Here is a 27,839-nt window from a genome sequence, read left to right on the forward strand (position 1 = left end):
TTTAAGATAAAAATTTAGAACACTTAAATTCTTTTTTTCTTATAAGATGTAATCCGTAGTCTAAATTTACAAATATTGTATAACAAAGATAAAGCATTGCTGAGAAAGTCTGTTGAGTCAGGAACCTGCCTGCTATAATAAAGTACCATAATACTGAAGGCAGGAATAAAATATAGGTTTTTGCCATTGGCACTGGAATGGGCTGCCTTTGATTCGGAACGTCTTGTTGACTGCCCAAGTGAGAATATTGTTTATTTTATAGTTGTAATCCTAAAAGGGGAACAGAGAAGGGAGAGAAGCATGTATGGAAAAAAGTATTGGAGATGAATGAACACTACAAAAGGAGAATTCAGGAAAAAGAGAATCAACAAATCACTTGAAATAAAACATATAAATAGAATATTCCACAATCTAATCATAAATTGATACATTTTGTACATTTAGACAATTTATAAGGTAAAACATTTCCAAACTAAAAATCATATTGATATTAAATTCAGAAGAAATTCAAAATGTTAAAAATAGCTAGGAAGAGATACACACACACACAGAGAGAGAGAGAGAGAGAGAGAGAGAGTACTTCCTTATACCTGTGATATTAATCTAAATTGTGCCTGAGAAATTTCCTTATATTCCCTCCCAAACTGTGAAAGGGAGAGAAACTCGAGTGTAGCCTTGGAGACTGGGGAATCTGACTACTGTCATTTAAATCTGAACAGCTGTCAACTCAGGAAGGGCCAGCGAATTAACAGAAAATGTCTCCCAGAAATAGCTGAAAATAGAGATTGCAAAACATCTAATTTTGTATACTTCTAATTTACAAGTATAAAGACACATTAAATTAAAAATAGTATGTTAAAAATCTGGAAGGTTGCAAAGTTAAGCATTCAGACACAGAAATGGCAGAGCTAAATTTGCTCACACAGTAGAATTTCAGCAGTGGGCTTCTGAAACTGAAAAAAAAACACTGGCATATAAATTATTTTCTAATTCTAGTTTTATTTATATAAACTTTCAAATAAAATATCTTTAAATAAAATACCTTCATTTAGCAATCTGTCTAGGGGTTATTGCAACAAATATATTCACATATTGACACCTTCTTTTCATTCAGACGTGTACTTGCTCATCTGTTAGATATTTAATGAGTTCTTCACTAACACTCTTAAAAATTTAGGTTTATGCCTAAGAGGCCTATAAAAGAAAAGTGAAAAGTTAAGGAAGGGTTGTTTGTAGTGGGTCCTCTGTGTAGATATTTTTGAAGAGACTCTGATGGAACAGGTGCTTTGGGGATGATTATGGCCCTTTTTAAAGCCTTATTTTAACTTGTATAAATGTTACCTTAAATATAAGCAGCCTTGTTGGTTGGCAGTTGATTTTAACTATTCTAGTGGTGGCAAGTTCTGGGGAAGCTATTGCATCACCACAATTAAAAAATATCACGTAAAATAGTGCCAACGTGTGTGACACTGAAAACCATAAGACCAAATATTGTTACCTACAAGAAACAATAAATGAGTATTAATGGGGCATTTTGAAGAAACAGTTTAAAGCAGATAGAGAAGTCAGTATAATGTTTATGTATATGTTTTATAGAATGGAGCTGTCAGAAATTCATGGTGTTCACTGTAAAATACAAATTAAATATCAAACGGCAGCAGAAAGGCACGTGCCCCATATCAGTAAATAACCAAAGGTCACAGCAGAGTCCTAACAGAGCAGGTTGAGTTATGCTGAGGTGTTTAGAAACTGACCTGAAACTGGAAAAACAATAATGTGTTCAAGTATGTTCCAGAAGATGCACCTCAATCACACATTCAGTCAACTTTGAAATAAAATGAAGGTTAGAAATGGGGTCATATTTGGTTAAATCCATAGTAGAAAGGTTGCGTTTTTAATAATAGAAGTAACTGCAGCAATTTAAAAAAAAACCCAGAAACTGACCTTAAGTAAGTGAAAGTAACTATCTGTACAACATCTTAACTATGTAAGCCAAAGATCTAGAGAGCAGGTGGTTGGACGCAGCTGTCAAACATCTTAATCTCATCAGTAACTAAAGCAAAATCAGAAAACAAAGTTGCAGATGGTAGTGAAAGAAAAGGTACAAAAAACTAAAGGGAGGAGTACAATTCAAAGGCAAATTTGTCCTCAAGAATCTACAAAATAAAGTGATTTAATACACATTTTTGTATTTCCCATTTTATTTTTAAGGATGGGTATACATACACTTTACATAAATGAGACTTCTCTCCAATCAGAAGTCATTTCTTGGTGTTGTGTGTTTGCCACACCGTAGCATTTGTTTTAATGTTTTAACTTTCAAATTTCTTTGCACAGAAACTCTCCTCCACCTGCTTGAGTACAATCTGGTCAATGAGTACTTTGTTAATGTCAGGGCAAGAAGAAACACTTTGAAGAACAGGAGGGACGGCCAAGCTTATTTTGTGAATGCTGGAACAGTTTAATGGCCCTTGGGAACATTTAGCGTAGCACTTTGACCCTCTCCTCCAAGATCCTGCTCCTAGCTAACACAACAGGAGAAACTATGTGATTATATGTCATAATGGCTGAGTGGGCTGAAGGAATTTGAGAGGGTAGCGAGATTGCTTTCTACACTGACCCTAGCCCAGAGGGAGAAGAAAGATTGAGGCAGTGTGTGTGAGGAGATAGGTAGGTTCTTAGGAAGAAGCTCTATTTTCTTGGAGCCACTAGAGGCAGACTCTGGTTTGGCGTGAACTAGCTAGCTTCCCTGTGATATCAGTATCTTCCCACATGGCTCCTCTCCTTCACCTGGCAGAGGTATCCATGTTGAATTTATCCAAGAATGGGAAAAGGGTCTATGCAAACATTGTTTCTTCCTTGTTTGTCCTGAGTTGTAGCACTAGAACAGCTAGAAAGAACTGGCAGTGGTTGTGACATTACCCAGGGAACAATCTGGACCATTGGACAGGTGTGTGTCCCCTCAATTCTCTAACCTGGGATGCCTTTTATTCAAGACAATCAAAAAAGTAACTCCAGCTGTGGTGCACTCCAGACTCAGGCCTATGTGTGAAACCTGGTGGATGGAGTGCCATGATTGGCTGGGTGTATTTGTGGAACTATTTTCAGCTGTTGATGACATAGAGAAAATACAAAGCATGCCACTAAAGGAGACTGCACTAAAAGCACAAATGTTGTTCTATGCCATGATCAATTTTCATAGCTGTCATGGAAACCATTTCAAGTGTTGTCCGGCCCTTGTCCAAAGTACTACAGAAAACAAATCTGGACATTTTCTGCTAATCAGTTGGTGACAGAAATTTTCCATTGTGGCATTACCCAAGGTACAATCTGGACTGTTGAACCGCATTGTCCCCTTAACTCCGTAACCTGAGGTGCCTTTTACACTGTTTTGCTGTTATAACATCCACCCCTGGCCTATTCATACAGCCTTCAGCATGCAGATTCACTCCCAGGTAAATATATGAGTACTCTGACCAGTCACTCATGAATTACGACACCCGCAAATCCGTAGTCCAAGTCTTGTTTCCCCAGAAATATGTGTCTTGTACTATCCAGCACACTACTGAACAATGCAAGCTAATAGAAAGTCCATGATATACGCACCCGCCTTGTTATCCCAAATGGAGTTTCTCACACACTTTAATTCAGACATAGTGGTTAAGATAAAGCAATAAGATAAATGCAGAAAGATAGATTTTAAGTGATACAAAGACGATGCAAAAAAGTCAGGATTGGTTATAAAAATAAAATAAAAGTAATATGCAAGCTAATGCCTAATTTAACAAGCTAAGTGAACTTAAAAGCAAAGGTTTTGCTGTACATTTCACAGACTGAGTCTCCTTTCAGCCTGGGACCACTCAGTTCTTTGAGAGTCATTGATGATATGAACAGAGAGATGGCAGGAGGAGAAGTGAAGTTCCTCCCTCTTTATAATTCACTTTCTTGTGTTAGAAACATCCTTGCTGAGCCATGGTGATATGCAGTCCGTTGTGGACATGAGGTTTGAATCATCCCTGTGATGAAATATAAATTTCTTGTTTACACCTCCCCGTTGCTAGAGAATGGCTGCTTCAGCAGGTGATAGCTCTTGAACACCTGCATGGGGTGCCAGTGAGACTTTGTCTCTGAAAAACTGGTCTGGGCCTACATTTCCAACTCTGGAACATGTTACAGCAATGTTACAGAGTAGAAACTTATAACTTTACATACAATGCTGATACACATATTTTACCAGGACTAAAAATATTCAGAAGATTGAGTTTTCAAATGATACCTCACAAGGCATACTTTGTACAAAATTTTGTCTTGGTTTTGTAAAAGTGGTGACCATAATAGTGTAGACTGTCAAAATGGTTTACAAGCCCTGTTGGCAACTTTCACCCTATCAGCTGCTGTGCTTGTGTCAATTGCCCCTTCCTCCAAATGTGTCGCTGATAGTTGTTCAGTTTATTTCCCTAAACCGGTGAAGAAGACAGCAGCAGTTTGGTAAAAGATAATGAGAAACATAATATGTGTTCCAGTAAGCAGACACTAAGCTTGATCATTGCCTGCCTTTTCTCTTCAAAGCAATCTTACAATATTATTAGCAGTGCAGCCCTTTGATCAGCTTGCAATCTGGAAGTGAAGACTTAAACCAAACTCATTTTATTGAAAGATGATGAGCTAGTCAACCAGAATTCTCTGTTACATTGTCTTATTATGGTGGTCAAGATTGAGGCCCTTTTAAAATGTTTTCCACATTCCTAGGAAACTGAGAGTGTACCCAAATTTTCTGTTTGCCCATCTTTGACTCTTATTCTCAAAATAAAGGATATATTCCTGAGTAACCAACTAGTATAGGATTACATTTATTAATACCAAAAAAAATGTATGGAGGACTCTATACTTTTTGGTGTGTTTACAATGAAGTAGTGGTATAACAGAACTGAAATTTGAAGGGAATATTAGCATTTAATTTTTCATATGTAAACAAATTAAACCTTTATTTTTCTTGTATAATACACTCAAGGCAGAGCATTAGCTTCTCCAGTTCCTCTAAGGTGTTCAATACTGTTCTTGTTCGAGTGCTTGCTCATGTTCTCTCCATTGTAGGTGTGTGTGCTCACCACATGCACCAGTGCCGTAAATTTTTCCCTGAGTAGCATCTGTAGGAGACCGGCTCTGGTGCCCTCTGGAGTGGCGTGCGTACGCACCGGTATAAGGGCCAGTGATCCCCATACAAGCTGTTTGAAGTGTTTAGGGGAAACCCACGTTAGCAACAAAGTATCATATTTGCAAGTTTCAGACTACGGACCAAAAAGGAGTGGGGCATTTGTCTCTGAGCGCTCCTTATGGAGTCAGCCCTTACTTCAGCCTCAGCGCTGAACGAATCGGACTCTGTTCCTAGCACTGTGGCCTCAGTGTGCAGCGCGCCGCCAGCACCAACTGAATACCAGCTAAAAAACAAAAACAAAAGGCTGGGAGGGGATGTTCTCCTATTTCCTGTAAAGGGAAGGAGCGAAAAGACCCATGAGGGGCAGCTCTTCCCCTCCGGTTGGAGGTTGGGCCCCAACTCCCACTGAGCGGTCAAGCCCACTCCAAGACCTGCCCGCCACCCTGGGGACTGGCAGAGGCACTCAGCTCCATAGCGGTGCCGTCCACTCTGGAGGCCTGTGCCACTGACATCGGGTACAGACGTGCCTCGTTCGAGGGATAAACCTGCCTTGGGACCCTTCCAACAGTCTCCATCAGTGCAGCACCGCTCCTCGCCACAGGGGATGTCCTGTCAGCACTTTTCTGAGCAGTGGCACCAGCCTGCAGACACGGGTTGGCTGGCCTGCCGGATTCCTAGCATTGGTCCACAGATTCCAGGCACTGTTTTTTGGGCTGGAGGCAGTGATCGCCAGTGGGCTGCCACAGACCACCAGAGGCACGGCACCAGGCTCCAGAGCCCCGGTGCCAAGAGTGCCTGAACTGCTCTCCCAGTACACAACAGTGCTCCGGAAGGTCAAGAGGCCGGACTCCGAAACCCCCATTGCTGGACCACCGGTACGGGTCACTACGAGTGTGTTACCGGTCTGTGACATGCTGGTCTGCCCGCTCATGTTCCCGCTCGACGGAACAGCACCGCTTGTGAAGTGTAAGGCATCGATCGCCAGGGTACCATTGTCCATTTGCTGAACACCGCCACTGGTCACTGGAATCGTGACGCCCACAGCCATCGCCCTCCTACAGATTCTCAGCAGAGGTTCAGGGCTAGAGCCGATGGGATCAGGGTAGATAGGTGGCCTCGGCACTGTCCTGGTCCCCCAGACATGTATCCATCTCCTCGGGCTCCGACAGTGAGAAGGAGAACCTGTCCGCAGGACAGGGCCACCCCTCAGGAGCATTGGTGTTCCTTGCTGGGCCACCAGTGGCCTTCCCCCTGGCAACTCTGGAACCCTTGGGGATTTCCCCAAGCAACACAGGAGCATAAGTTGGCCTCGGGGGCATCCACCAAACCATTGGCAGCAGTCTCCTCCTCACCTCCTGCACAGGGCCTCACCTTCTCTCGATCAAGGTGCACCTGGCAGCCATATTGGCCTTCTATCCTCTCATCCAGGGTAAATCTGTTGTATTATTGTATGAGATATCGATCAGGTTCCTGAAGGGCCTTGAGCGTCTCTTATTGCCGATCCGGGACCCAGTACGAGATAACTGGTTCTGTGGATGAAGGGAAAGCTGTGGACGTGTTGTTCCTTGACTTCAGCAAAGCTTTTGACACTGTCTCCCACAGTATTCTTGCCAACAAGTTAAAGAAGTATAGGCTGGATGAATGGACTATAAGGTGGATAGAAAGCTGGCTAGATTGTCGGGCTCAACGGGTAGTGATCAGTGGCTCCATGTCTAGTTGGCAGCCGGTATCAAGTGGAGTGCCCCAAGGGTCGGTCCTGGGGCCGGTTTTGTTCAATATCTTCATAAATAATCTGGAGGATGGTGTGGATTGCACCCTCAGCAAGTTTGCAGATGACACTACTGGGAGGAGAGGTAGATACGCTGGAGGGTAGGGATAGGATACAGAGGGACCTAGACAAATTGAAGGATTGGGCCAAAAGAAATTTGATGAGGTTCAACAAGGGCAAGTGCAGAGTCCTGCACTTAAGATGGAAGAATCCCATGCACCGCTACAGACTAGGGACCTAATGGCTAGGCAGCAGTTCTGCAGTAAAGGACCTAGGGGTTACAGTGGACGAGAAGCTGGATATGAGTCAACAGTGTGCCGTTGTTGCCAAGAAAGCCAGTGGCATTTTGGGATGTATAAGTAGGGGCATTGCCAGCATTTCGAGGGATGTGATCGTTCCCCTCTATTCGGCATTGGTGAGGCCTCATGTGGAGTACTGTGTCCAGTTTTGGGCCCCACACTACAAGAAGGATGTGGAAAAATTGGAAAGAGTCCAGCGGAGGGCAACAAAAATTATTAGGGGTCTGGAACACATGAGTTATGAGGAGAGGCTGAGGGAACTGGGGATGTTTAGTCTATGGAAGAGAAGAATGAGGCGGGAGTTGGTAGCTGCTTTCAACTACCTGAAAGGGGGTTCCAAAGAGGATGGCTCTAGACTATTCTCAGTGGTAGCAGATGACAGAACAAGGAGTAATGGTCTCAAGTTGCAGTGGGGGAGATTTAGGTTGGATATTAGGAAAAAATTTTTCACTAGGAGGGTGGTGAAACACTGGAATGCATTACCTAGGGAGGTGGTGGAATCTCCTTCCTCAGAAGTTTTTAAGGTCAGGTTGACAAAGCACTGGCTGGGATGATTTAATTGGGGATTGATCCTGCTTTGAGCAGGGGGTTGGACTAGATGACCTCCTGAGGTCCCTTCCAACCCTGATATTCTATGATACCCCAACTGGACCTCAATCTAGTCCTCTCCAGGCTCACAGGCCCTACCTTTGAGTCCATGGCTTCTTGCTTAATTTTCCATCTGTCGTGGAAGGTTGCTGTCCTTGTAGTGATTACCTTGGAGCCTCACTTCAGAGCCACCATATACGGTATTCTACAAGGACAAGGTCCAGCTGTGGCCCCATCTAGCTTTCCTGCTAAAGGTGATGTCACATTTCCATGTCAACCAGGATATCTTCCTCCCAGTGTTCTGTCCAAAGCAGTGGTGGGCAACCTGCGGCCCGTCAGGGTAATCTGCTGGCGGGCCGTGAGACAGTTTGTTTACATGGACCGTCCGCAGGCACAGCCACCCACAGCTCCCAGTGGCTGCAGTTTGCCATTCCTGTCCAATGGGAGCTGTAGGCAGCCATCCCTGCGGACAGTTGATGCAAACAAACTGTCTCGCAGGCCATCAGCAGATTACCCTGACGGGCCGCAGGTTGCCCACCACTCGTCCAAAACCTCACTCGACCAATTAGGAGAGGCAGCTGCACATTCTGGATGTCTGGCATGCCCTGACGTTCTACCTGGAGCACACCAGCTCTTTAGCGTGACAGTTGACAGGATGAAGGGTCTTCCGGTGTCACCTCAAAAGATTTAGAATTGGATCACCCCTGCATCGGTACTTGTTACGAGCTGGTGCAGGCTGTTTCTCCACGGATAGCGAAGACTCACTCAACTTTGGCTGCCTTCCAGGCACATGTCCCTATCCAGGACACCTGCAGGGCCGTGACGTGGTCTTCAGTACACACGTTCATCACTCCTATGCCATCACCTAGTAAGCCAGAGATGATGCTGGGTTTGGCAGAGCTGCGTTGCGATAAACACATCCATGAACTCCTACCCGTCTCCTGTGGTATTGCTTGGGAGTCACCTACAATGGAATGGATGTGAGCAGGCACTTGAAGAAGAAAAGTCAGTTACCTTTTCTGTAACTGGTGTTCTTTGAGATGTGTTGCTCATGTCCATTCCATGAGCCGCCCTCCTTCCCCACTGTCGGAGTTTCCAGCAAGAAGGAACTGAGGGTTCGGGGAGCCGGCGGCGCCCCTTATATCGGTGCATACACACACCACTCCAAAGGGCACCAGAGCCAGTCCCCTACAAATACCACTGAGGGAAAAACTTCCAGTAGTGGTATATGTGGTGAGTACACACACACCTACAATGGAATGGACATGAGCAACACATCTCGAAGAACACCAGTTACCAATTACTTCATTAGAGATTAAAAAGCATAAGGGAAAAATTCAGCTAAACACATTTATTTACATGTCTAACAAAATTATGAGCTAAATAGATACAGCACAAAACATTAAAATAAGTGCTAACCCATGTTTTCAAGAGTAATTACCAAAATATATTTCAGAAATAACACTTGAATAATAGCTAAATGTTTGTACATGTAAAAACTACTAAACTTTCCGTCATTACATGAATACTTATTTCTTTACATAGATTTCAGTGCTAGGAGATATTCTTAACAAGCCTTTGTTCTTTAGGAGCTAGTAGATTGCTCTGTCTATATCCCATCATAATCAACACTTGAAACTGTTAACTTCCCAATTTTTAGGTTATAACAACTCAGAGCAGATTTCAGCCCAAGTGTGGCTTTAGAGGCAGTGTAACCTAGTTGATGAATCACTGGACTTAGACTCAGAAACCCACCTTCAGTTCCAGGGTCTGCCACTGGCTGACCAGCTGTGTGGCCTTCAGCAGGTCACTTTACTTCTGTGTCTCTGTTTTCTCATCTGTAAAATGAAGATAATGATTCTGACCTCCTTTGTTAAAGCTCTTGAGTTCTAAGGATGAAATGCAGTGTATAAGAACCTTACATGATTATTAATACAAATATTTACCTGTTGAGAACCCCCACTAAAATATCCATTTTATCCTTTCCATCCTTGGTTGTCACTGAAGAGGGTATTTTGTCATCCAAATATTCCATGTCACCTTCTCGAGCACAGATTGTATGTTCAAAACAAAATAACCCAAAGACCCCCTCAACCTAATTAATTGAAGCTCATCGTAACTTTTAATGACTAACACTAAATATACCATGGGTACTTTTGACTCCCTTAAGTTTCCAGTTCTGAGGTACAGGCAGAATTTTTTGGATGCTGTTTTTAATTTTAAAATGAGGTATGGATACTAATGTAATGGTTAACCATGATATCCTTTTACTTTCATTTTATAGAAATAATAGGGAAAAATAAGAAATTGTATTTGAACTATTTTGGACAATGTTTCTTCTTTGTTTTTCACTTTTAAAAAATGTATTTATTTATTTTATTTATTTAGAATCTGTTTCCTGCAAGACTAATTCAAAAAGTGGACAGGTTGGATACATAGACAGTCCCTGATTTCAGACCCTGTTGGTTAGCTAGCTTGGGCCTTGGTCTTTTTACACTGGATTTAAAAGAAAGTGACAGGAAGCTTAGAAATTTAATCAGTTGGGCTGTAACAGAGAAACAATGCAGTTATGCACTTTCTTGGCAGTGTGTAGTGATTTGATGTATTCTGCAAATGTAATTTATTTGTACATTGGTCAATAACTATAACGCAGCATCCAATAATGAGGGCAGCAGGGATTGAAGCCTGAATTTACTGCAGTGACATAGAAAGGTTAACCGTTGAAAAAAGGGCTAGAAATTAAGTTTTTTCAAGAATTCTTTTTCCCTCCACTGAGGTTATCTCTTAATTCCAGCAGCTTTCTCTGTTTGATAAGCAGAGAGTACACTTTTGATTATTTAAGGGAAGGAGATGGTTATGCAGCTTTAAAAATTTCAACTGATATTGCATTCTGCTGATAAGAATGCAGCACAGAAGAGATTACATGAGGTAGAACTGGGAAGCAAACTGTATTTACAAAAGATAGGATGATGCTCCTAATAGGTGTTCAAAACAGACTCTTCACTCGCATATTCTGCTGAGCTTTACTAGAAATAACTTCATTTCAAAAAGGAACAAATATGATTGAAGGTAAAAGCATTCCCTTCTTACAAATTCTTTTCTAAAGGGTTTACATTCAATTTTCTTGATGGGAGCACAGCAGTATTTTATGTTGCATCTGTATGAAGTGGTAATGTGGAAAATAAAAATATAAAAAGCGTACTTGATTGCTTCATGCTTCAGCCACTTGAATTATTAGATCTATATATGCAATTATGTCAGAGATGTTACAATATGATATTCTGATAATAACGGTCAGATATACAATACGATGATATATTTTCATCTTATTCCTGCTTTTAAATGTACTGAAATCACCAGAACATCTTTCTATCTCTGATTGTTTTGTTTTTAATGCTACCAATATATATTTAAGCAACCTGGGTATGATGGAACACAGCCAGTGTCATTATAGTACACAGGTGACAGGGGTGTCATGTGCAATGTACTTTCTTGCATTATATGCCTATCTGTTGTGAGGTATCTTATAAAGGTCAATGATAAAACATCAGTGAAAAATTCTTCAGTTCTGAATGAATGCTACTTCTAATTACTCTCCTTTTTTCTACAGGTTTTGGAGTTAGTCAAAGGTATGCATTACCAGCTGGCCTGTCAAAAATACTTCCAGTTGACACATGATGTAAGTACATATTAATTTTTATTGTACAATAAGCAGGGTGCCTTTGTCTCTAGAAACTCCAGAGGTTCTCTACAGTTATCACATCCATCATTGGTTGTCAAATCTTGTTAATTTTAATGAGTTAATTAGTATAAGCCTTTTTGCTATGTATTTTAGCATGATTTTTGTATAAAATATTTTATACACATACGTATCACTTCTGTAATGTAGATACATAAAAATAGAAAAGAGTGATAAGATGTAGCAAAACAAAATGTTTTTCTGAAAAGTCAGCATTTTTAACGTTATCACAAGCACTAAAGTTGTCAATTCTCTTTTTTTAAAAGAAAAAAGCCTAATGAAATTTGTAGTGGATGCAACTAAAACTCTAACCACCAGTGAAAACTCTTTTTAGCCCTTTTTTTTAAACATATTTCATCACGTATAAACATAGTTGAGCTTCAGAGGGGTAGCCATGCGCATCCGACAGAGTGGGTATTCACCCACGAAAGCTCGATGCTCCAATACGTCTGTTAGTCTGTAAGGTGCCACAGGACTCTTTGCCGCTTAAACATAGTTGGCATCTTTAATTTATGGTGACTTATCATCTGATGGCTTCCTACCTAATTTTCTTTTTCAGCTTGGTGACTTTTTAATTATTTTTTTAATTGTGGTTAGTTTTTGACTTAAGATATATTGAAAACATTCACTATGAGAGAATTTTCTCTTTGCTTAGTTCATCTCCTATAATTACTGAATTTTATTATAAAGAATATGAAAAAAATTAAAAACTGGAAACTATCTATTTTATGAGCTTATAAGGAACTAATCACTGTAGTACCTTAGCACCTCATAGTCTTTTAATGTATTTGTATTATGGGGTAGGGTCATACTATTCTCCTCCACTTTACATATGGGGAACTGAGGCACAGAGAGGCTAAGTAGTAGAACAGGGCCTTAAACCCAGGTATCACAGATCCTAGGATAGTGCCCATTCTTCCTCTCTAGGATAAATTCATTCAAATACAGTAAAAGCTTTGTTATCCAGCATGTTGAGGGAATGGGGAGTGCCAGTAAGTAAAAATTCCTGTTTACTAAGAGGGAGGGAGCTTGGGTATGGGAGGGGGCTCAAAGCTAGGGGTTGCAGTGCAGGAGGGGCATGGTCTCTGGGAGGGAGTTTGGGTGCAGGAGGGGCCTCGGGGCAAGGGGCTGGGGCACAGGAGGGGGTGCGGGCTGCCAGATTCGGGCGGCACTCAACTCGGATGGCTCCATGCAAGCAGCAACCTGTCCCTGCTGCTCCTTGGTGGAGTGTGACTAGGTGGCTCTGCACACTGTCCCCACCCTGCCCCACCCTGAGTGCTGGCTCCGCAGTGGCTGGGAGCTGTGGGGGCGGTGTCTGCAGGTGGAGGCCGCTGTGCCTCTGCCTAGGAGCACCAGGGACATGTCCCTGCTTGCGGGGAGCCGCCAGAGGTTTGCGCCGCCCAGATCCGGCACACCCGAACCCCCTGCCCCGAGCCCCTTCCTGCACCCTCTCCCACATTCTGAACCCCTCGTGGCCGTTCCTCCGTCTAGGAGCAGCAGGGTCATGATGCCGGCTTCCGGGAAGCCATTTGGAACCAGGCAGGGAGTCTACTGGCCCAACACCAACCAGACTATAAACCGGACTTTCAATGAAGATCAAAAATGCTGGTTTATAGAGCTTTCCGGTTGATACAGTGCCAGATACACAGTTTTTACTGTACTAAGCATATATAATCAATTTTAAAGCAGTTGTGTAATGCTTCATGATAGTTCATTTGGTCCTGTTGTGTACACTGTGATGATGCTGGGATAATTGTGCACTGGTGACCTGAGTTATATGTGTATTTATCAGCAGATAACATCATAATGGTAACTCAGTTCATGGTCATTGGAGTCACCACTGTTGCTTATCACATGGTAACTTCAAAGAAAAAAAGGACCCATGTATTCTCTTCTTTTAAGTTATGTGGTAATGTAATAAAGAGATTAATGAGTAGATTGAGTGGCACAAGGGACTAATACTAATTAGGATACTGATCCTTTCAGTTCTAGGTCAGTGGTTCAAATTCAGTCTACATCAGCTGCAACTGAAAATCAGTACCATCTGAAGGTTGTTCATTTGCCTATGCAGAATGAATTTGTTTAGCACAGTTTCTAGTTCTTAGGTTTTCACTGCATTTATAAAAATCATTTTACAGGAAAACCCTGATTATTTGAGATTTTGGGTATGTCCAACATTTGGATAAATCCTTGACTCCAAAATATGTATAGAAATAGATATGTAGATTTTTGGATAAATAAAATGTAAATGTTTTGAATGTCCCTGATATCTCAGTAGATAATTCAATGATTCATTGGCTTTGTGTGTGTGTGAAATTTTCACAGGTGTCTACGTGATTTAGGAGCCTAGGTCCCATTGAAAGTCTTGAGCTTCTAAATCACTTAAAGCACTGTTGAAAATTTTACCCATGGACACTGAAGTCTGTCTTCTCCCTTCTAGAGTTGATCCTTCCATGGGTTATATGGGGCAGCTTATATTATGATAGTGCTGTACATGTTCTGTGGATAAATAGAAATCTCAGTTTCCAGGGTGGTTAAACTGGTGCATTTCATGAGCAATAATTCACTTACATTTGTAGGGGGAAAAAAGAGATAAGAGCATAAATGAAATCATTTAAGAAGTAGGGGGGCCCTTGATAGTGCTCTGAACAACTGTGTTTGTTTGTTTCCCTGATTCCTCGCTACCTGGACTGGTGTTCTGGGAATGCTTTATAAAAGTGTGTAATCAGTGACACAGAAAAATATATGAATGCTGTTGGTAATATGAGTCTTTGAATAGCAGCTAAAGCTTAGGAAAACAGGAGAAGAGGATTGTCAGTGTCAACAAGCATCCCTTGGAGTGAAAAATGTATAAGTTGTTATAGTTTATGATTATAACAAGAATTATTCAAGGATTGGAAAATGCGCCTTATCGTGATAGACTGAAGGAGTTCAATCTATTTAATTTAACAAAGAGAAGGTTGAGGGGAGACTTAATCAGTCTATAAGCACCTATATGGAGAACAAATATTTGATAATAGTCTCTTTAATATATCAGACAGAGGGATAACAAGATCCAGTGGCTGGAAGTTGTAGCTAGACAAATTCAAACTGGAAATAAGACGTAAAATTTTTAACAGTGAAGGTAATTCATCTATGAATCAATTGTGGTTGATTCATTCACTGACAACTTTAAAATGGATTGGATTTTTTTAAAAAGATACGCTGTAGTTCAAACAGGGCAATAGTTCAAACAAAGTATTTTGGAGAAGGTCTATTGCCTTTGTTATGCAGAAGGTTGGACTAGGTGATCACAGTGGTCCCTTCTGGCCTTAGAATCTATGAATTTATGAAACTTGAGGAAAATACCACATGCCATTCCTTTGTGAAAGTGGTATGTCCTACTCTGGAGTTCTTATTCTGAAATATCATCAGATCTATAATGGTGAGTTGTTAAATCTACTCTCTGTCCCCTGCATGTCAGTGGGCATTCCCATGGCAACTGGGAGCAAACCAGATCTTTGCTCTGAGCTTGGGGTTAGGATTGCCCTGCATAAAGAACTCTCCAGAAATCTCTGCTTCCAAATGGCACACAGAGCAGACTCCAGGAGTCTCTTTCACAGAGCTTTTACATGGTTTGGTAAAAGATTTCTAGCTAATTATCAATCAGTTTCTTCTGGGTTTTGAGGTTTTCCTCCTCAGAACTGCTGAACACATACATATCTATGCTTTCTGAGGAGGGTTTAAAGCAGCATTTCTCAAATGTGGCCACTAGGAGCTTTTCTTATGGGCACAGCCTCCTGGACAGTGATGGAGGAGGGGAGCAAAGCTGCACTCCTCCCCAAAGGCCACTAGCAGGGGTTGGGTCCTGCCCTCCCTCTGGAGACACAAATGCTGGAGGCTCAGGCTGCTAGTGAGTTCCCCACCTTCCCTGGAGAGGCAGGCAACAGGCTCCGGCACTGGAGTCACCCCCATCCATTCCCCCCTAACCCCCACTGCCTCCTCTGCCCCCCCCCATTCCATTCTCCTCATCGCCTTTGGCCCCTACTGCCTCCCTACCCACCTCCCCATCCAGGGCTTAATTTTTCCCTGGGCTTGCCAGGGCTGAATGAGTCTGCTGCTGTGAAAAGTGATATTTGTATGTTTGGCAATACCACTTTTCACAGCAGCAGACTTACTAGCTAGCAAGTCTTTAAAAAAGCAACCAAAAAAGCAAAATCAACAACAAAAAAGACATGAAGGTGCAAAGCACCTTATTGGTGTTTCTATTCTGTTTAGGTCCAGTAAAGAATAGAGACAAGTGTACATTATTTTTATGATTGAGTCTGCAAAAAATTCCAGCATAAATGAATTGCAGTGATTTGGACATGTATGTGTGCATATTTATTTGTCTTTCCTAAACTTGATTAGAAATTTTAGTTAAAATTGTAACAGTGGCCACCAGCAAGAGTTGGTGGCTGCACTTTGAGGCCACCAAAAATTTGTTGTGAGAACCTATGGTTTAAAGGACAGCACTCTCCTAACTTCCTCCTTCAAAAATGACAGACACAGTAGCCCACAGAAAACCAGCTCTCAGGTGGTATGTTGGTGAAGTCCACACTGAGATAGGTGAGCCAGCAACAATTAAATGGGGCTCCCAGCTGGTATGTGGGTGAGGGCCACACTGAGATGGTTGAGCAGGAAGCTCTCTTCACTGAGACCAGACCAGAATCAGTGGCATGGAGCCAGGAGTAAGTTTTTCAAATCCTCCTCCTGTCTCCCCAACGTCTGGGGCCCATCTTCCCACAGTTTACAGAGTAAGCAGAAAATTCCACTGGAGCCTTCTGAATCTCAGAGGAAGCAGTTCTACTCCCAACCAGGACATAGGAAAAGTTGATTCCGAGATGGTTGAGAATGCTGCAAAACATACTCCCCTTTCAAAGGTGTTTACCTATAGGATTTCAGCTGCCATGAAAGGTACAAGCTCTTGTGACCTTTCTGATACCAATGAGTCATTTGTCTCCATTGGATCCAGTTCACTTCTCATTCTGTTCAGTCAGCACCCCCTCAGCCTGGACTCAGCAGCAGGGATCATGGGGTAAAGTGATTCAGATCACCTTGCCTGGGAGATGGAACTATCTCTCCTCTCCTCCGAGCCTCCTGGAGTCCCACAGGAGGTCATAAAGTGGCTACAATTTTCCTGAGGGAGACAGTAGACTCCTTTCAGTCTCCCTAGTAATGTGCACGCTCTCTCTCACAGGGTTCCACTCCTTTTCTTTCAAGGGTTTGGCCCAGGGTATAATGAAGTATATTGCTCACAGTTGAAGGGGCTGTTGAAGGGGCAGCACAAAGACTTAAAATCTTTTGTGAGAGAATCTCGCCTCTAGATCTTCTATTGAGAAGGAGGAATTCCTAAAATTGGGGCTTTGAGCGAGATACTTCAGACTCTCAACTAAGCTTTCCAGAATTATTAACAAATGGGGGTCTTATTTCACAGGTGCTTATGTTTTTAGAAAATGAAACACACATACAAAATTGCACCCTGAAAAGTTGAAGAAAAGTAGTAATTCTTACCTAGTTTGAAGGTGTAATTAAGATGGAATGGGAATTCTATATGAAGACCTACTAATACCTAAGAGCTTAAGTCTTCATTAATGTGGCTAAGGTTAAGCTTGTTGCAGTCTCCTTAGTAAAGGGCAGCTGAGGGAGTATTCCCACAAACACACACACACACAGAGGAGGAGAATAAAATGATCTCAGGCTAAACTTGGATACAGCAGCCTCAGCCCTGCAGTCTCATTGTGCAGATTTATGCTCAACTTGGAGGCCCCTATCAGCGTGACAAACAAGCAAACAAAAACATACATGAAATCTACTTTAATCCTGAAGTGTTTTCAGATCTGATGCTTCACCTGACTCTGATTTGCTGTACGTTCAAAAATTCCAAAGCCTTGCACCAGGAGCAGTTATGGCTCCACTTGAAGAAACACGAATTGCCAGCTAACATCTAATATCCTTCCCAATACTGTTGGTGATCTCTTTGGAGAGCACAGAGACACAGCAGTTACTGAGGCTTTAGACAAGGGAATAAATAAGTCCCTTCCTCCTTCCAGTGAAAGAATTTTCAGCAGATGTTCGCTTTTAAGCTACTGCTGCTCCAGCGTAGAGCTTACACATTTAGAGGAGACCATTGCTGCATTTCCTGAGAGTTCAAAGATCAAGGCTGGAGTTCTTTGGAAAACAATCCAGCTCCAAAAGCTTCTTTTTACTTTGGCTTTCTCAGGTTTTCTCTGGCATGTGTTATTCAGAGGGTCAAACTAGATGATCACAGTGGTCCATCCTGACCTTAGAATCTGTGAAAGTCTGGACAAATCCCCTTCCCCACCCCCAGTATGTTTCAGAGTGGAAATCAACCACCTTAGAAAATGGGTGTTTCAATATCACTCACGTATTGTCCGAGGACAAGTTAAAAATTCACCAACACATCAAGAAGATGGTTGTACCATCAGATGACGAACGGTGCAGTAGCCCATCTCCTACACATTGGAACAGTGAAACCCATTTTGTGGCAAGACCGATATTTTGGAAGGGCCACAAGATTATTTGTGGTACAAAGAGAAGCAATGGTATACAGCCCATTTTAGATCTTAAATCCATGTGGAGATCAGTATTCCAAGTGGAAATATTGAAAAACCATCGTTACTGCAATATTTTTCCAAAACTTCAGAATATGAAAATAAACTTCCTGGACCTGTAACTTCTACACGGATATTCACAAATTTCATATCAAAGCTCTGTTCAAGGGGAAAGGATACATATCTGCTCTTATCTGATGACATTCTCATCTGGTTACCCAGCAGGACCCAGCAGCCATTACTGCAAGCATTCAGAAACATGGCTTTGAGTGAAAAATTGAAGGACCAATTGCAGCCCTCACAAAACTCCAGCTTCTAAGTTATCATCTAAGGCCATCTCTATTTCAGAAGGGAGATACAAGAAAATAGTGTCTGATTTGCTAAATATTAGCATATCTCTGAATTAGTGTATGGGCTAGTGAGTCTTATGTGGCTACCCAGTACAAATTGTGCATAGCTTCCAGCCAACAATTGTGGCAAATCAGCATATAAAGATCTTGGCCCAGATTTAGTACTAGCATCTCTTGTTGAACTCATTCTTAATATGATTTAACAGCTACCTAATGTAAGGTCCAAAGAAGCTGATCATCAGTACCAATATTGGACCCCATGTAGGGGAAAAATATCTGAATTCCTATATGAGTTTGTGGAAGACACCGTGTATAACCTGTCTCATGCTGATCACTATTCCAGGAGATGATTCTTTAGTAACTTGGCATACATATAACCGCTAAAAAGGCAGAAAATCTTCCACACTGCTTAGAGACGTTGCCATATTTGTGTTTTGGGAAAAAGCTATTGCTCGGTTCTACACCAAGAATTAAACTTGGGGTTGGCTGGCTCAGCAAGATACACACAGAACCAAGTGAATGCAGATGAGATGAGCTAACCTTTCAGTGCATCATACACCAGATTGGAACTATGTTGTTGAACCTATTTACATCCAAGTCCAGTTGGAAAACAGAAGAGAAACGACGTGATAGACACATTGAAAAGTGGAACTGTGGTCTACTTATCTTAGGAGTAGTCTAAAAGGCTTCCTTTATGCCTTTCTGCCCTCATCCACAGAGAGTAAAGCTTGTGAAGGAACAGGCTACAGCAGTGGTTCTCAAAGCCGGTCTGCCGCTTGTTCAGGGAAAGCCCCTGGCGGGCCGGACCGGTTTGTTTACCTGCTGCGTCCCCAGGTTCGGCTGATTGCGGCTCCCACTGACCATGGTTCGCCGCTCCAGGCCAATGTGGGCTGCGGGAAGGGCAGCCAGCATGTCCCTTGGCCCACGCCGTTTTCTGCAGCCCCAAGTGATTACAGTGTTTGTAATCACCTTCTCATGAACCATTTCAGGTTTTGATTCTCAGATCTGATTTAACTGGAACCTCTTCTCAGACTCCCAATATACATACATGCTTTCTAACATCAGCTGGGAAGCTAAGAGGAGGGAACTATGGTCACTCATTCTACGAAGGTGATAAACACCCTCCTGGCATCTCGGAGGAAATTCACAAATGATATCTACATATTACTTGAGGTTTAGATATTGGTATTACAAGGGACACACATCAGGGCAAAATCAGCTGAAGCAAAGGACACTCTACTGTTTTTACAAGATGACGCTCACCATGAGTCTCAAAGCCAACACTATTTGGAAAGGCAAGTTAGCAACTTGACACATGGTGCACTCAAACCCATAAGAATCTCTTTACTGTCACATAATAGATTAACGAGGATCACCAGTCAAATCCGTCCTCTGGCAATATGCAGATTCTTGTCATGATCAAGTCTTAATAAAACCACCTTTCAGCTTCACAATTGGTAGGTCTGTTTCTCTTTTCATTGAAAGTATTTTGCTGTGTCACCACTCCCTTGTCCAAGAAGGTTTTGGAAGTTGGCCTGTTTTCAGTGAAACAGCCTTCTACCAAATGCTGAATGAGCAGGCGGCAAATATGTTAATTCTTTAGTGTTTTGAGAAAGTGTTGATGGAAATCCCTGTAATAGCCTCATGGCTTCAGTTATATGTTCGATATCAAACATGGTAGATCTATAAACTAACCAGCCCTTGATCTCCAAGGGCATCACGGTATTCCTTTTGAAATAGAGGTGGTGGTTTTGTCCTTCTGGATGAATCCAAATATTTTAAGAAAGTAAAATACAAAAGTTAGATGTGAGCAGAGCCTTCAAGGGACAATATAGAGCAGACACATTCAAAGCCTCTCAGGTAGAATTCCTCTCCTCACATTATCCATGAAAAGAGCAGCAACTTCTGTGGGTGAAGAGAACCATATCATGAGGCTGTCCATAAGGCTACTCCAGGGCTTTTCATCAACACTGTCTCATATACTATAGAATCAACATCTTCACTCCTGCTAGTGCAGCATTTGCTAGCATTATCACTAACCCTTAAGTTCCTTTTCAATTCTACATGGATAAATAGAATGAACCCTGAACCCTCCCTCCCTCGCTAGGGATGATTTACTGCTTTCTACATTCCTCTGTAAAGACTGTCTGACATGGAGGAGACTGAGAAAAGGAAATTGTCTTATCTGTGAATTTTCATTCAAGGACCCTCTGACAGAGTCTGACTCTCCTTTGGAGTATTGTATTATGTCCAGGGTTTTTTCCTTGCTATCACTCATTTAGTAAGTAGTTTAAAAAGGAAGAAGGTGTTCTTCCAGGAAGTCCCAAAATTTTATGTTAAGGCTCTGCTGTAGATGGTTTGAATAGCACTTTTAAAACTTTTACATAGTATTTTTCAGCTTTGGAAACTATCCTCCTTTGAAGAGTGTCCTTTTGGGCACTCCATTTCAGGTGCATGTGCATCCCCATATGCCTTCGATCAGAGATTTTCATTAGCAGTTTCCATTCAGCCCTCACATGCCCTAAACATCCTTGTGCCCTGCACAGTGGCTATATCAGGCTGCATGGGCAGACTGCCCTCAGTTCCTTCTCAATTGCATCAGCCTGAGACAGAAGTTTAATGTGTCCACCTTGAGCGTGCTTCAACTAGATAGCTTTTGCTTAGTTTCTGTTTTAGCTTAGTTTAGGTGTTTGGATTTTTTTAGTCAGTTAGTCGGTTTAGTTATACTTCGGAGGATTGTTTTTACATTTTCCTCCCTCATGGGAGGCCATCCTCTCTAGGAAAGCAATGTCCAGTTCACACGGTTTTAAATGCTACATCACTTGCTGAGAGGCTATCCCAAACAGCGATGGTCTCTCAGTGTGTTCACTAACTAGGAGAGTTGCACCTCCCACAGAAGTGTAACTTCTCTTTAGCCCTTAAATCCAGGGCAAGAAAAAACTGAGAAAACAAGCTGCAGCTACTGATGATGGAGAAGCTCCATTTGGCCCACTTCAAAGGCAAGTCAGGAGAAACCCCCATGTACAATGGTCTCTGGCTGTATCTAGCACTCCTTTGACTTCAGCTCAGCACTCCCGTAGAAAGAGAGAGGCTCTAGAGACCTACTCTAAAAGTCCCAAGAAGTACAGCTCTGACTCCTCTCATAGAAATCCACTTTGAAAAGACCTCGCTCTCCAAGTAGGTCAATGGAACCTTCGACCTCAAGGCTCATTACTATAGAGGCTAAGGGCTCCTACGGTACTGGCGGGGATGGGAAAGCCCATAGCTCTAAGAAAAAGCATGGCTTCACAAAGACTTCAGTACCCTCTGGAAGAGACGAATAGAACAAACACAGAAGAGCAGCACCATTAGACACAGCGCCTCTTCTGGTACTTCCCCTAATGAGCTCTTCAGTACCACATAAGACTAAGCTTCTTTCTGTGTCAGCACCTACTTTGGAAAGCTCAAAATCCTCAGTACTGTCCAGTAGGAACAAGCAGACTGTCCCATCAGTACCGCAGCTTTACTCAGTGCTGCAAGACTTTAGGTATCTGAAGGATTAATCTGTGACTGCTGAACCAAAGTCTCCACTACTTGCAAGTACCGAATGCCTCTTGGCACCAAGAACCACTTGGTTTCCAGATCCCTGCACATCTCTGGTACCACCTGATTCACCCTTTTGCCTGGAGTTCCTCCACTAGAGGAGGAAGAGAACGATGGATATCTGTCCAGGGCTCTCTGACTTATCCATACAAGAACTCTTTTCCCTGAAGAGACAGGGAGGACTTCAGAGGAACATGTTATGCTTGATAGAAATAACTTTGGATACCGCACCCTCCTCCATATGGTTCTCAATGTCCATATTGGGATTCCTGGACAATACTGTTGGTAACTGCAATGACAGAGGTACCCCTGTTGGTGTGAGTGGCATATCTCAGTGCTCATACTGTAGGGGGCAAATGATCACCTCAAGAAACTAGTCTCCACAACCTATTGGAGCTGAGGGCAGTCAGAAATGCCTGCCTCCATTTTCTGCCTCTCATCAAGGACAAATCTATCAGAGTAAGACAGACAATGTTACTTGCATGTTTTATATTAATCATCAGGGAGACATGAGATCACTCTTTGTGTGCCAAAGCAATAAGTTATGAAACTGGTGCATAAAACATCACATATAGATTTCAGCAATTTGTCTTCCTGGCATGCAAAATGTCACAGCTAATACTCTCAGAAGGTATTTTTCTCAAGGCTATGACTGGGAGTTGAACTCCCAGATTCTCGATGGCATAGTTCAGATTTGGGGCTTTCCAGAACTGGATTGCTTCAGCACAGCCACAAACAAAAAGTATAATCTGTTATGTTCAAGAGGGGATCTACGTTGCAATTAGTTGGGGGATGCCTTCCTCCTACCTTGGATGAAGAAGCTGTTCTACGCATTTCCCCCAGCACCTCTCATACTCAGGGTGGTGAACAAAATCAGAGAGGACAAGATCAGGATTATCCTACTAGTCCCAAAGTGGTTGGGACAAGCATGGTTTCCTTATCTGTTTCACTTGTCTTTCTCTGTCTAGCACTATATATTCCCATCACTACTCAACTTCTCTCCCAGGATGGTGGTCCATTGATGCATTCCCAATCTAGGAATGCTCTGTGTTGAGGCATGGCTCTTTGATGGTTCATGAGGTTAGTGTCAGTCTGTTCTGTAGAAGTACAACAGATATTACTAAGTAGCTGGAAAGATTCTACTGGAAATACCTTCAGAAGTGAAGAAGATTTGGTCACTAGTGTGAACTCCAAGAAATCGTTCTTGAATCTTCCTTGCTTTCATGTGTTCTAGATTACCTGTTGCAATTAAACAAAACAGAATTGTCGAACAGTTCCCTCAAGGTTCATTTGGTTGCTATAAGAGCCTCTCATTCCACAATTGAGGGTTTGCTCATCCTACAACTGTAAGTTTCATTAAAGGTCGAGGGGACCTTTTCCCGCATGTGAAAGACCCTACTCCAGTTTGAGATTTCAGTTTAGTTCTCAAATGTCTCATGAAACCTCCTTTTGAACCAATGGCGACATGCTCATTACTGAACTTGTCTATGGACACAGCCTTCTTGGTAGCCTTACATCTTCCTGAAGAGTCGGAGAAAGTGAGGCCTTAATGGCAGACCCTCTTCACATTATTCTACAAGGACTGGGTTTCCCAACATCCACAACTCAAGTTCCTACCTAAGATGTGGTCTGAGTTGAATCTGAATCAGATTATTTATTTACCTGTTTTCTTTCTGAAACCACATAATTCTAACCTGGAGACTTCTTTCCATCCTCTAGATGCCAGAAGGGCATTATCCTGGATAGAACTACAGCATTTCAAAAGCCTCCTGGACTGTTTGTTTTGACTGTACACAGATTTAAGGGATCTGCTATTTCTACACAATGACTGTTAATTACTGGGAGTCTTATTGTATGTGATAGTGCTGTCCACATCAGTGGCTTTACTTAAGAATGTCCCAGCATCTGAGATCTGCAGAGCCACTACATGGTCCTTAGTACTTACCTTCTCCAGGCACTATGCCCTAGTCAGTGCTTCTTGATCTGATGTGGCAGTTAGCACTGCAGTTCTTTCTTCACTTCAGGACTTGATTCTGAAGCTTCCTCTTCCCTACAGGGATACTGCTTGGGAGTCACCTGAAGTGGAGCACCAATAAGGATACTACTCAAAGATGAGAGAGAGTTACTCACCTTGTACAATAATTAATTGTAGTTGTTCTAAATATGTGTCCTTAGGTATGCTCCACTACCCACCTGCTCCCTCTTTGCTTTGGGGTTTCCTTGTGGGATTCAGAAGTGGAGAAGGAACTGAGGTCAGTTCACTCATGAAGCCTGATATAGCCTAAGTGTGGGGTGCAAGGATGTGTAGGGTGCAAGGATGTGTAGGGTGCATGCACAGGTCAAACAGATACTACTAATGAAAATCTCCAGTTGCAGGTGTGTGGGGCATATGCACACCTGAAGTGGAGCACCCATAGGGGGATACATCTCAAGGGACTAGTTATTGCACAGGATGAGTAATATCTTTTTCTGGAGAGTTCTTCCTGAGAGGTGGTCCTAATCCAGAGCAAAGATCTAGTCTACCCCTAATGTCATGCAGATGAGGAACGCCTGTGACATTTCCCAGGGGTACTCAGGGTGGTGAGGCACCTTGCTGTTCCCTGCTGTTAACATAAGGAAACATTGTCTGTGCCTGTCTGGAGTCTGCTCCCTGACATCACCAGCCACAGGCAACACAAGGACTCCCCTCTCAGCCTAAGCAGGCTCTGCCATCCCTCTGCAAGTAAGCAATAGGCACACTCCAATACGAACCACAGCACTTTGAAGTTCCAGCCCCTGTTCCACTAGACACTCCCTGTAACCAGGTTTCAGAGTAGCAGCCGTGTTAGTCTGTATCCACAAAAAGAAAAGGAGGACTTATGGCACCTTAGAGACTAACCAATTTATTTGAGCATAAGCTTTCGTGAGCTACAGCTCACTTCATCGGATGCATTCAGTGGAAAATACAGTGGGGAGATTTATATACACAGAGAACATGAAACAATGGGTGTTACCATAAACACTGTAATGAGAGTGATCAGGTAAGGTGAGCTATTACCAGCAGGAGAGCGGGGGGTGGGGGGAGAACCTTTTGTAGTGATAATCAAGGTGGACCATTTCCAGCAGTTGACAAGAACGTCTGAGGAACAACGGGGGTTGGGGTGGGAGGGTGGGAATAAACATGGGGAAATAGTTTTACTTTGTGTAATGACCCATCCACTCCCTGTCTTTATTCAAGCCTAAGTTAATTGTATCCAGTTTGCAAATTAATTCCCATTCAGCAGTCTCTCGTTGGAGTCTGTTTCTGAAATTTTTTTTTGAAGAATTGCCACTTTTAGGTCTGTAATTGAGTGACCAAAGAGATAGAAGTGCTCTCCGACTGGTTTATGAATGTTATAATTCCTGACGTCTGATTTGTGTCCATTTATTCCTTTACGTAGAGACCGTCCAGTTTGGCCAATGTACATGGCAGAGGGGCATTGCTGGTACATGATGGCATATATCACATTGGTAGATGTGCAGGTGAACGAGCCTCTGATAGTGTGGCTGATGTGATTAGGCCCTATGATGGTGTCCCCTGAATAGATATGTGGACACAGTTGGCAACGGGCTTTGTTGCAAGGATAGGTTCCTGGGTTAGTGATTCTGGTGTGTGGTTGCTGGTGAGTATTTGCTTCAGGTTGGGAGCTGTCTGTAGGCAAGGACTGGCCTGTCTCCCAAGATCTGTGAGAGTGATGGGTCATCCTTCAGGATAGGTTGTAGATCCTTGATGATGCGTTGGAGAGGTTTTAGTTGGGGGCTGAAGGTGATGGCTGTTATTTTCTTTGTTGGGCCTGTCCTGTAGTAAGTGACTTCTGGGTACTCTTCTGGCTCTGTCAGTCTGTTTCTTCACTTCAGCAGGTGGGTATTGTAGTTGTAAGAACGCTTGATAGAGATTTTGTAGGTGTTTGTCTCTGTCTGAGGGGTTGGAGCAAATGTGGGTTGTATCGTAGAGCTTGGCTGTAGACAATGGATCGTGTGGTGTGGTCTGGATGAAAGCTGGAGGCATGTAGGTAGGCATAGCGGTCAGTAGGTTTCCGGTATAGGGTGGTGTTTATGTGACCATCACTTATTAGCACTGTAGTGTCCAGAAAGTGGATCTCTTGTGTGGACTGGTCCAGGCTGAGGTTGATGGTGGGATGGAAATTGTTGAAATCATGGTGGAATTCCTCAAGGGCTTCTTTTCCATGGGTCCAGATGATGAAGATCTCATCAATGTATTGCAAGTAGAGTAGGGGCATTAGGGGACGAGAGCTGAGGAAGTGTTGTTCTAAGCCAGCCATAAAAATGTTGGCATACTGTGGGGCCATGCGGATACCCATAGCAGTGCCACTGATTTGAAGGTATACATTGTCCCCAAATGTGAAATAGTTATGGGTGAGGACAAAGTCACAAAGTTCAGCCACCAGGTTTGCCATGACATTATTGGGGATACTGTTCCTGGCGGCTTGTAGTCCATCTTTGTGTGGAATGTTGGTGTAGAGGGCTTCTACATCCATAGTGGCTAGGATGGTGTTCTCAGGAAAATCACCGATGGACTGTAGTTTCCTCAGGAAGTCAGTGGTGTCTTGAAGATAGCTGGGTGTGCTGGTAGCATAGGGCCTGAGGAGGGAGTCTACATGGCCAGATAATCCTCAGGGTGCCAATGCCTGAGATGATGGGGCATCCAGGATTTCCAGGTTTATGGATCTTGGGTAGCAGATAGAATACCCCTGGTCAGGGTTCCAGGGGTGTGTCTGTGCAGATTTGTTCTTGTACTTTTTCAGGGAGTTTCTTGAGCAAATGCTGTAGTTTCTTTTGGTAACCCTCAGTAGGATCAGAGGGTAATGGCTTGTAGAAAGTGGTGTTGGAGAGCTGCCTAGCAGCCTCTTGTTCATATTCCGACCTAGTCATGACGACGACAGCACCTCCTTTGTCAGCCTTTTTGATTATGATGTCAGAGTTGTTTCTGAGGCTGTGGATGGCATTGTGTTCTGCACGGCTGAGGTTATGGGGCAAGTGATGCTGCTTTTCCACAATTTCATCCCGTTCACGTTGGCGGAAGCACTCTATGTAGAAGTCCAGTCTGTTGTTTCGACCTTCAGGAGGAGTCCACCTAGAATCCTTCCTTTTGTAGTCTTGGTAGGAAGGTCTCTGTGGATTAGTATGTGTTCAGAGGTGTGTTGGAAATATTCCTTGAGTCGGAGACATCAAAAATAGGATTCTAGGTCACCACAGAACTGTACCATGTTCGTGGGGGTGGAGGGGCAGAAGGAGAGGCCCTCGAGATAGGACAGATTCTTCTGCTGGGCTAAGAGTATAGTTGGATAGATTAACAATATTGCTGGGTGGGTTAAGGGAACCACTGTTGTGACCCCTTGTGGCATGTAGTAGTTTAGTGTCCTTTTTCTTTTGTAGAGAAGCAAAGTTTGTGTTGTAAATGGTTTGTCTAGTTTTAATAAAGTCCAGCCACGAGGAAATTTGTGTGGAAGGTTGTTTTTTTTATGAGATTATCCAGTTTTGAGAGCTCATTCTTAATCTTCCCCTGTTTGCTGTAGAGGATGTTGATCAGGTGGTTCTGAAGTTTTTTTGAGTGTGTGGGGCACAAGCTGTCAGCATAGTCTGTGTGGTATGTAGATTGTAATGGATTTTTTACCTTCAGTCCTTTCGGTATGATGTCCTTCTGTTTGCATTTGGAAAGGAAGATGATGTCTGTCTGTATCTGTACAAGTTTTTTCATGAAGTTGATAATTTCCACTCCATATGGC

The 27,839-nt window shown here is 42.8% G+C and overlaps 1 protein-coding gene across 6 annotated transcripts in view; it reads left to right on the plus strand.

Moving 5' to 3' along the window:
• PRIM2 (DNA primase subunit 2) overlaps positions 1–27,839 on the plus strand; it is a 306,979-nt gene that overhangs the window by 261,679 nt on the left and 17,461 nt on the right. For all 6 annotated transcript variants that reach the window (XM_084623651.1, XM_084623647.1, XM_084623652.1 and 3 more), the window contains one exon: positions 11,421–11,489. In XM_084623651.1, coding sequence (XP_084479777.1) covers positions 11,421–11,489 — 69 coding nt within the window. The remainder of the gene's footprint in view (positions 1–11,420; positions 11,490–27,839) is intronic.

This window comes from Lepidochelys olivacea (assembly GCF_965140295.1).
Source record: "Lepidochelys olivacea isolate rLepOli2 genome assembly, chromosome: 3".
In the NCBI taxonomy this organism is placed as follows: Eukaryota; Metazoa; Chordata; order Testudines; family Cheloniidae; genus Lepidochelys; species Lepidochelys olivacea.